An 11,528-nucleotide genomic window follows, 5' to 3' on the forward strand; every position below is an offset into this window, starting at 1 on the left:
CAAGACCAAACATTTATGGGGAAGAAAAGGCCGCAGCCTGTTTATTAAACCAATAACATAACTTAAACTTTATCAACATTATAACCTCTCGTTTTAACAATCCACCCAGTGCTTGCTTTTAACCTCTCCATAAGCCCCCACCCCTTTTCAGGGGCGGGGCGTCCACCATCACTTTCCACTCTCTGTTACCGACAGAAGTACCAGCCACTCTCCATCAGGCGTAAGCCTCAATAGATCACAGCAAGCACCCCGCCACCACTCGTCTTCAACGAGTACCGCCACACAGGGCTAAGGCCTTTTCAATCCCCTCCTTAATAGTGAAATTAAATAGGTGCAGACCAACTTCATTCAGGTGAACACCATCCCTCAGGTAGAAACACCTGCCCGACTCCCCTTCAAATTCCACATGTCTAAGGCTCACACCACCCAGTTTCCTCACATATGCACTGACAGTCCTATTCACCTTCCTTCTAGATGCTTCCAACTTCTTAGCGTCCCAAGCTGAACGCCACACTACCCTACTCTCGATCTCTGACCACACTAGAATCAACCCCGGGAACAATGCCAGCAACCTATCAATCCCATTTTTCATACCCCACAGTAAATCTTTCTGGGGCAGGCACCCTAAATCGTTCCCACCCGCATGAATGACCAACACCTGAGGGGGGCCGAACACCCTAGCGTACTCCGACACCTTCCCAACAACCTGAACCCACTTCATACCACGGACCCCCAACCACCTTACTTGCACCTGTTCCCTGGAAAAACCCAACTGCAACCCATTGTCTTTAACAGCTGCCGCTTTCCTCGCCCAAAATATGTAGGAATGCCCTAAGATCCAGCAAGTCACCGGCCCTGTCAATGAAGAAAATTTTTTTCACTCGTCAATACCCCCCCGGTTGCAACACCAACTCCTGTCTCACATACCCCTTAAATCTTTCAGACCTCCATCTGCCAATCTTTCTGATCACCCCCACATCCAGCCCCAATGCTGCTGCCTCCGTCGCTGCCCCGATCCTAAATGAATGCGAACTAAAATCCTCACCTTTCAACCCCAACTCCACTAATGCCTTTCTTACCACCGCCACAAACTGATATGTCGATAAAGGCGTCCCATCCCTATGCACCAACAACGGACCCGATGCCTTTTGTGATGCCTCCAAAAATTCTCGGACCGCACCAACCGGGCAGCAACGGCCCCCAATCTCCCCCAACACTACCATGGTACCTTTCCCTTCCTGATCCGTCTTGGACCTCCTAACCCATAACTCAACCGACTTTGCTTTCAACACCACGTCTTGCCTAGCCAAGCCTGTTAGGTCCCGCCGATTTCTCCCCATCAGCTCCGACACCCTAAATGCTCCGAAAAAAGCCAGCACGCAAGCCACCGTAAATAACTTCTCCTCGTAACTCGAGGAACAAATATTCCTTAGCCTCTCGACCACACCCTCCAATACAGCAAATGTCAACGGGCGCCTCCCATCCGTCCGCGCCCTCCTCCTACACAAACCCTTCACCGCCATTCGTACAACAAAATTTTTAGTCAAGTCTACCTGCCCCAACAGTTTGAACAGAAAGGCTAAAGCCGCCATCCTCTTTCATATCTCCGAGGGCGATAGCCCCTCTCTCCCCCAGCTCCTTACCCACTCCACAAGCGTTCTCACCCATTCCTCCCTAACTCCTTGTCGGTATGCCAGCTCCACCTTATATCTCCACATGTTCCACACTCGGACGTAAGCCCTCCATGTGTTAGGAGCTAACGCCCCTTGTACCAGACTCAATGCTCCTGGCAGCCAAGCTGCCACAGATCCTCCGGGCATTCCCTGCCTTCCGCCTCCGCCCCGGGAGCTGCTTCTCGAAATCGATCCCACTGAAACTGGGATAAAGAGTCAGCAATTACATTCAGGCGCCCCGGGACATGCACCGCTCTCCACGATACATTACACCTCAAGCATTCCAGCACAAATGCCCTCAATAAACGGATCACAGCCGGAGAATTCGCCGTCAGGCGATTAATCGCCCATACTACTCCCAAATTGTCTGAGTGAAAACAAACTCTCTTGTCCCTGAGCTGCTCAGGCCAGATTCTCAAAGCAACCACCAGTGGAAACAGCTCCAAAAAAGTCAAATTCTTTGTTAGACCCCATTCGGCCCAGACCTCCGGCCACGCCCCGGCGCACCATTTCCCATCCAAAAATGCACCAAAACCATGGGCACCCGACGCATCTCTGAATAAGCACAATTGGTCGTCCGACCAACCAGTCTCCTGAATTAGCAGGCGACCATTAAAATCTTCCAAGAAGATTTTCCAAATCCTCAAATCCTCCTTCACATCTGAAGATAATCGGATGTGAAATTTCGGATTGGTCGCTCCCACTGTCGCCAAGGCCAATCTGCGACAAAAAATCCGCCCGATCGGAATAATCCGCCCGGCAAAGTTTAGCTTACCCAACAACGATTGTACTTCCTTGAGTAAGACTTTTCTGCTGCTCAGGACCCCATCAATCACGCCCCGCAAATCCCGGACTTTGTCCTCCGGGAGTCTGCATTCCATTCTGCCTGAGTCAATCTCGATTCCCAGAAAACTCAAGACCGAAACCGGGCCCTCTGATTTGTCCGCTGCCACAGGAATGCCGAATTCCTGGGCCACCTTCCCAAAAACCATCACCAGCTGCTCACATATCCCGGATCCTGCCGGGCCCACAAATAGGAAATCGTCCAAGTAATGCACTACTGAGACTTTCCCAGACCTCTTCTTCACCACCCACTCCACAAATGAGCTGAACCTTTCAAAATAGGAACAGGAAATTGAACAGCCCATCGGGAGACAGAGATCCACGTAAAAGTGGTCCTCAAATTTGCACCCCAATAGATGGTGGCACCTTGGGTGTACCGGCAATAACCGGAACGCGGATTCCACATCTGCTTTTGCCAACATGGCACCCCGGCCCGCCTTCCTCACCACCGAGATTGCTTCGTCAAACGAGGCGTACTTCACCGATACCAACTCGGGATCGATGCCATCATTAACTGATACACCCCGCGGATGCGACAAGTGGTGTATCATACGGAATTGCCCCGGTGCCTTCTTCGGCACCACCCCCAACGGTGATACCCTTAGGTCCGGTAATGGCGGGAGCCTAAAAGGGCCCGCCATCCGCCCCAGCTGCACCTCTTTTCCCAACTTCTCCCTCAACACGTCCGGAAATTCCCTTGCTGATTTCAAATTCCCCGCGAAGGACAACCCCTTTTGCTCCCTAAACGGGATTAAAAACCCTGAGCTAAACCCCGTTAGGAGCAATTCCGCATCCCCCGCATGCTCCCGCTCACGGGCGTATGCCTCTAGCCACGGGACCATCCTTCTTATTTTCACCGGCGTCCGCGCCCGGTAAACCCACCTCTCCTGGACTGGACCCCAATCTGCCCTTCCTGAAGCATTTTGCCCCAGAATGGACCCCTCCACATACCGAACACTCGTGCTTGTATTTGCACGAGGATCCGAACCTACACTGGCCTTCGTTAAACTGAAAGCACAGCCCTTTACGCATGGCTGTCCCAGTTCCCGTGCCGGCTCCGGCACTGCTGCCTGCCTGTCCGAAACTCCGAAAGGAATGAGTCCCCCGCAACGGGGTCATCATCTCTAACCATATCCCCATGTCCCTATCGTCCCATCGCATCTCCGGGCGAACCGCCATTCGCTGTCTGAACCCCTCATCATACTTCCACCACGCCATCCCCCCATATGTCCCAAATGCGCTAGCTATCTCCTCATAGTAGCAGAAAAGAGATGCCCCTTGCTCGGGGAACTTTTCGCAAAACACACTGGCTAATATCCTAAAAGCCCGGGACCAATTCGCAAAGGTCTTGGGCAACTTCCTCCATCTTTTCTTCCTCTCCTCCTCTTCTTTCTTACCTTTCTCCTTCTCATCTTCCTTCACCTCCAAAACATGCTCCAAGGGCAACAGGGAGAATATCTCCACAAATTCCCTCTTCCCTATTTTTTCCCTCAGCTCGCTCGTTAAATGGATCCCCAACGGGCCCACCGAGCATAGGCAAGGCCTCCTGAGTGCCCCTTCCGGCACCCTAACCACTTCCCGTACCACTGCAGGTGAACCACCTACTACTGTGGCATCACTATTCTGCGCTACTACTCCCGACGTGCCCGTACCCGGGGCCACCCATGCCGATGCCACCGGGACCACCGCTCCACTAGGCTTTTCCAACGTCGCCAGTAGCCCCTTCAAACCTGTCACTAACGCTTCTCTCTCACCACTCCCCACCACATTCACTCCTGGTGCACCCCCAGCCGTAACCTCACCTGTAGGCTGCTGCACCGTCATCGCCATCCGTGCTGCATCCGTCCCTTGGTCTCTCCTCTGTTCTCTCCTTTCGCTTTCCCGTCCTCTGCTGATGTCCAGCCTCCTTCGTGTTGTCTCTCGCCTGGCAGGAGAATGCCCCCTGCCGTTCCTGCTCCTGTCCCGATCCCTTTCCCCCCGTGCCCGGGCCTGCCTCCTCCCTGAGGCCGCCGTATCGGTGATCTCGATCTCCGGCAACCGCCGGACCCTGCTGCCCTGACCTTGGGCGATGAGCCCCTCTCCCTTCTACCTGCAGCACCTACAGACTGTGAAGAAGACATGATCAAAGCACCCCTCTCCCCCCTACTCTCCCCCCCTGCCCCCCGGCCTCCTTCTCCCTGCCTCACCCTTTCTGCACTCCGTTGGGAAGACAACATTTGAAGAAGCTGCACCAGTGTAGACATACCCCCTACCTGGCCAGCCGTTACTGCTCCCGACGACGTCCCCTCCAATGGATCCTCCTCCTCAAAATTCCCACTGGCCTCCAGCTCCAGTGGTGGATCCGTAATCTCCTCCTGACATTCCCCATGTCCACTCCTCCTGGCCTCTGCAGCCTCCACACCCCTTCTGTCCGCCCCAGCGGGCCCTGTAACCAGAAGAAACAATTAATACCCCCTTTTACCCCCAACCCCTTCAGTAGCCCCCAGGAACCCACCCCCCGGCCCCAACCTTGTGACCTCCGCCAAGCTGTATAAGCAACCCCCTTTTCAATCCCTACGGGCAGCCCCACTGCCCTCCCAACCCTCTCTCTGATAAATTAACCCTTTACCCCTTCTTGTAGAGGACCCCCCGCCATCCATTGCAACCCCCCCCCAACCGACCCCACCCCTTATTAAGATATACATCTTTCCCCCCTTTATTATTTATTTATTTATTTATTTTTTATTTTTATTTTTTTTTTTGTCTAAAAACCTTGAAAGCTCCCTCTTGCCTGTAATTACACTACCCTTCACACTCATTATTCATTTTTTTTTTTTTGCTTCCCCTTCCTGCCTACTGCGCATGCCCACCCTTCATCCTTTCCCTTAAAACCCCATCTTGGGGCACAAGCCGCCTCCCTATTTCCTTGCCTACCACCTGACTCTGTTATCCTGCTACAACTAAGCTACCTGCACCTCTCCCCTCCTCTCAAACTGATCTGCGCTGCACTCCTAACACTCTGATGCCGCTCCCCATACCACATTGCTGCTCCCTCAGCCCCCTCCCCCCATCCTAATCTGAGCCTTATCCCGGCTCCATCCCCCCGCTCTCATTTCCATTTTCGCACCTATGCAGGCCTTGTCCTATATCTCCTACCATCCACTTGCCCCCATAGCTTCCTTTTCTTTCATCCCACAAAACCCCTATTACCTTTTAAAACCCCTCTCCCCCTTTCTAAACCTGTCCCCCCGACCCCGAGCCTTATCCCGGCTCCCCCCCCCGACAATTCCCCACATGAAATTGTTGCGGCCTCTTCTCCGTGCTCATAATGGCCCCCTCTTGCAGCCCACAACTTCGATAGCTCAGCGGCACTCACCTTCTTCCACGCCGCCGTTCCCGCTCCTCAATGATCTTCTCCTGCCTCTTCCGGCACCCGGCTCCTCCTGACGCCGTACGACACTGACATCAGCCACTGGTGCCGTGCTAGGCCGCGACCCGGCCCCTCCAGCTCCTCGACGTCCTCGACCCGCATCCGACCTTCCAGCAACTTCCTCCGGCCGCCCAGGCCCCGCGCTTCCTCTTCTGGACCTGGCGACGTCGAGCTCCGGACTCAGCCGCTCCGGTGGCCGCGACCTCCTGGCCGGCCGTCCTCTGGTCCTGGTCACCGCCGCCTCCACGCCTGGGACACTGACCGTCACCGCACCTCCGCTCAGCCGCTCCCGGATCCAGTCTTCACCATTCTGCCTGGCGGCCGCCAGCAACTCCGACAGCAGGGCTTCCATCCGATCACAGGTAAGAAAAACTTCAAAACTTCCCCCTTCCGTGCTGCTCCTAACTCTGCAACTGCCTGACTTCGGCTGGGGAGGAGTATTTAACTCCTCCCATTATCCTCCACCCCCACAGCGGAGCCTACCAACGCTCCCAAAAAGTGGGGGTCAAACAGCCCTCTCTTCATTCGGCCTCCGGGCTATTCTTTCCTGTTGATATTGCCAAATACCTTGCATTCATTCTTATAGTCCTATGTGGAATGTAATATCTGAAATATATACCTATCATGACTAATACCTATCATGACTAATGCACTCCTTTTTGTCAAGATTATTATTCAATATTTAGAATAATTAGATAAATGTATCTTTATGATATTTAAGCACTGGTGTATACACAACATATATGTGATTGCCATGATATAGAGGTGATTAATACATTTTAATTGACATCATATGAACAGACACAGACTCTCCCTGGGACCAATGCACAATGCACTTTTAAATTGTTTCAATAACTCCATGTTAAAGACAATACTTCATATCTCTTGAAGTATGTAATATTAAGCACTTATGTATTTTGGTTAATAGTCTAAATATTGCAAATGTATTATCTGCTTTAGCAGACATAACATTACATATATTTTATAAATATTAGTACTATGACACATTATAACTTTAATGTGTCATCGTTTTGTATTGAATAAATATGATTTTCACATTGAAAATTACATTTGAATGAGGGTAAATCTGTAATAATAAAACTCATCTTCATGATAAAAAAATTATTTCCTTTGACTTATTTTTCTATATTATTTTCTATGAGGTAACCATGCCATTAAAGTGTGCAATCTCAGGGGATTGTATGTATTGATAATGTATCTTTATTTTAAGGATTATATTATATCTGGATTTGTCTCTTTGAAATGAGCATCTGATATATTTCTTAAAGGGATAGCCTATTCAAAATAAAACTCATGAATTAGAGCATGCAGTATTTATATACTTAAATATGTAATCCTATAATCTATTTAACTTCATTATCATCTGTAATTTACTAAAACAGGAATGTTAGCTTAGGAATCTACCCATTTTGAATCTGCACATGGGGAGCGCTTGATGATTGTTGTCTAAATGTAGGCAACAATCAGCAAGTGCACCACAGGTGATGAACATTAAATGGAATGGCTCCTAAACTTAAATACATGATTGAAATAAGAAACATAAAAAATTAAATTGATTATGAGTACATATGTAAGTTGATTGGAATTGAATGATTTATCTGGTTCATTAATGTTTTATTGTGAACACACTCTTCCTTTTTTTTTTTAAAGTGACATAAATTCCATTATTTTGCTAAAACATATATATTTAAAAGCAAATCTAATATATTTATATTCTTTATATTTCTTAATATTCTTAGTATCCTTTGATTATAGTTTTATTTAGGTAAGATCAGGAGCAGCATAGAACCTATGTTGGAGCTGTTTATTGTTGCCAACATACAGTATATATCCTGTCTGTCATTGGTTCACCCATGTACTCATTTTTATTAACCAGGAGTGCATAGCTGCTCTTTAAATAATTATACCAAGAGAACAAAGTAATATTTGGAATATAATTAAAATGATATTTTAGATAATTATGTTATACATAAATCATAAGATGAATGCATTGATTAGTACATAGCTGGAAATAAAGAAACATTCACCATGACTATATTTGAGTAAAGTATACATTTATTTAGGGAAAATGTGGTAAATATAGGGATGAGGAGAGAGGGAGGGGAGTGGTATTCCATTTCTGAGAATCTTCAATCTGTAAAACATTAAAAGAAACAAATGTGTATTATTAAAAAACATAATCATAAATAACTAAAAGGTCTCATTACAATACTATAAAAATACCTGAAAAGAAATCTTGAATAGTTGCAGATCTCTCCAAATGGGCATTGAGGGGTTGGGGATGATTAATTACATCAGGCTCAAAGATTTCACCTGGGGGCTGTGGTGTTGGAAGTAAGTCGTTCAACATCCCATGCTCCTGTGCCATGTTGTGTAGACAGCAACATGCCACTATGATTTTAATAGCTTTTTCCGGACTGAATTGGAGATCCCCCCCTGATCTGTCCAGGCAGCGAAAGCGCATTTTTAGAACACCAAACAGTCGTTCTACTATAGCACGTGTTCGGATATGTGCTTCATTATATCTGTATTAAAAGAACAAGAAATATGATTATAATATATAATGTGAAGACAAATCAAATACTAATGAGCTAACTACATTCCTGGTTTGATCTTATAAATCGTTAAACCTTTTTATATATATATAAATATATTTATATTCAAGCAGAGAGATTTATAAATGCTTCACTGATAATAGATGATTTGTATTTTGACTGTCCCTTTAAAGGCACTCAGTACAACATTGTTATGTCTGTGATAGTGATATATACACACACACACGAGATAATCAAGCAACAAATGTATGTGCACAAACACAGATATATAGCTTAATAAAGGGGCAGGAGCCCCGAAACGTTGCTCAATAAAGGTGCTGTTGCTCCACATAGAGTGCTACCTGTGTGTTCTATTTCATTACATTTACTGGGACTTTGGAAAAGGAGGTCCTCCAGGTTTGCACCTACATTCACCCAAGAGTGATTTAAAGGGACATTCCTATGAAGTGTGTACTGGTCCTACTTTTCTACAGATTATAGTGAGCATTTTGCAAGGCACAATCAATATTTCTGACACACAAGAGCAGAAAATAAATATATATTTTACCTTAATTCAGCAGGCCCAACAACCTGGTTCTCTTTCAATGGTGTCCAAATCCATTTTTTAAGAGGATATGCAGAATCTGCTAAAATATGAATGCATAGATATACAGTATATATATATAGATATAGATAGATAGATAGATAGATAGATAGATAGATAGATAGATAGATAGATAGATAAACACACATCTTTCCATAAAGCAATGTATGACATAAAATAATGTTATGCATATGTCTTACTATGACATAGTTAATACAGGGAGTGCAGAATTATTAGGCAAGTTGTATTTTTGAGGATTAATTTTATTATTGAACAACAACCATGTTCTCAATGAACCCAAAAAACTCATTAATATCAAAGCTGAATAGTTTTGGAAGTAGTTTTTAGTTTGTTTTTAGTTATAGCTATTTTAGGGGGATATCTGTGTGTGCAGGTGACTATTACTGTGCATAATTATTAGGCAACGTAACAAAAAACAAATATATACCCATTTCAATTATTTATTTATACCAGTGAAACCAATATAACATCTCAACATTCACAAATATACATTTCTGACATTAAAAAACAAAACAAAAACAAATCAGTGACCAATATAGCCACCTTTCTTTGCAAGGACACTCAAAAGCCTGCCATCCATGGATTCTGTCAGTGTTTTGATCTGTTCACCATCAGCATTGCGTGCAGCAGCAACCACAGCCTCCCAGACACTGTTCAGAGAGGTGTACTGTTTTCCCTCCTTGTAAATCTCACATTTGATGATGGACCACAGGTTCTCAATGGGGTTCAGATCAGGTGAACAAGGAGGCCATGTCATTAGATTTTTCTTCTTTTATACCCTTTCTTGCCAGCCACGCTGTGGAGTACTTGGACGCGTGTGATGGAGCATTGTCCTGCATGAAAATCATGTTTTTCTTGAAGGATGCAGACTTCTTCCTGTACCACTGCTTTAAGAAGGTGTCTTCCAGAAACTGGCAGTAGGACTGGGAGTTGAGCTTGACTCCATCCTCAACCCGAAAAGGCCGCACAAGCTCATCTTTGATGATACCAGCCCAAACCAGTACTCCACCTCCACCTTGCTGGCGTCTGAGTCGGACTGGAGCTCTCTGCCCTTTACCAATCCAGCCACGGGCCCATCCATCTGGCCCATCAAGACTCACTCTCATTTCATCAGTCCATAAAACCTTAGAAAAATCAGTCTTGAGATATTTCTTGGCCCAGTCTTGACGTTTCAGCTTTTGTGTCTTGTTCAGTGGTGGTCGTCTTTCAGCCTTTCTTACCTTGGCCATGTCTCTGAGTATTGCACACCTTGTGCTTTTGGGCACTCCAGTGATGTTGCAGCTCTGAAATATGGCCAAACTGGTGGCAAGTGGCATCTTGGCAGCTGCACGCTTGACTTTTCTCAGTTCATGGGCAGTTATTTTGCGCCTTGGTTTTTCCACACGCTTCTTGCCACCCTGTTGACTATTTTGAATGAAACGCTTGATTGTTCGATGATCACGCTTCAGAAGCTTTGCAATTTTAAGAGTGCTGCATCCCTCTGCAAGATATCTCACTATTTTTGACTTTTCTGAGCCTGTCAAGTCCTTCTTTTGACCCATTTTGCCAAAGGAAAGGAAGTTGCCTAATAATTATGCACACCTGATATAGGGTGTTGATGTCATTAGACCACACCCCTTCTCATTACAGAGATGCACATCACCTAATATGCTTAATTGGTAGTAGGCTTTCGAGCCTATACAGCTTGGAGTAAGACAACATGCATAAAGAGGATGATGTGGTCGTAATACTCATTTGCCTAATAATTCTGCACTCCCTGTATATATCTTTTAAATGATTAACAATTTATTTATTTAATCAATTTCACCCCCTTAGACACATACATAAAGGATTATAAAGCAATGAAAAAATAAAATGTCAAAATATTGAACACATGAAGGCATCATAATATATACATAAACACTTACCGAGGAGATGTCCTTCAGGCATTTGATTTGTCTCAAACAATCTCCACACACCAGAATTCCTGAGGATGTAGGCATCATGGCTACTTCCTGGGAACCCTGCCACGACATTTAATATGCGCATGTTTGCATCACATATAATCTGCACATTTAAGGAGTGGAAGTGTTTCCTATTTCTAAATATTATCTCCCTGCGCACAGGGGGTCTTAGGGCAATATGAGTGCAGTCAATGGCCCCAAGGACATTGGGTATGCCACCTAAAAGAAAAAAGTCCCTCTTAACATCACGCCAACCTCTGGGTGATGTGGGGAAAAAAATAAATTTTCTGCAATTATCATAAAGTCCATCAATAACTTTTGAAAGATGCTTAGAAAGAGTGGACTTATGCACCCCAGTTACAATGCCCCCTGTCACCTGAAAGGATCCAGAAGCCAAAAAATGAAGTGCCCCTAGTAGTTTGGTCATTCCAGGGACAGCCCTGCTTGAATAGCCCTGGCTTTCCAGCCTATCTTGCAACA

At 46.1% G+C, this 11,528-nt stretch overlaps 1 protein-coding gene across 1 annotated transcript; it reads right to left on the reverse strand.

The window, feature by feature from the left end:
• Positions 1-7,983: 7,983 nt before the first annotated feature.
• On the reverse strand, positions 7,984-9,065 carry LOC128641180 (putative nuclease HARBI1). The gene is made up of 3 exons (XM_053693747.1): positions 9,049-9,065; positions 8,170-8,471; positions 7,984-8,080 (listed from the first exon to the last, which is right to left on the reverse strand). Exons 2-3 carry the CDS (start codon positions 8,408-8,410, stop codon positions 8,076-8,078), a joined length of 246 nt encoding a protein of 81 aa, XP_053549722.1. The 5' UTR covers positions 8,411-8,471; positions 9,049-9,065; the 3' UTR covers positions 7,984-8,075.
• Positions 9,066-11,528: the final 2,463 nt, after the last annotated feature.

This window comes from Bombina bombina, chromosome 1, assembly GCF_027579735.1.
Source record: "Bombina bombina isolate aBomBom1 chromosome 1, aBomBom1.pri, whole genome shotgun sequence".
NCBI lineage: Eukaryota > Metazoa > Chordata > Amphibia > Anura > Bombinatoridae > Bombina > Bombina bombina.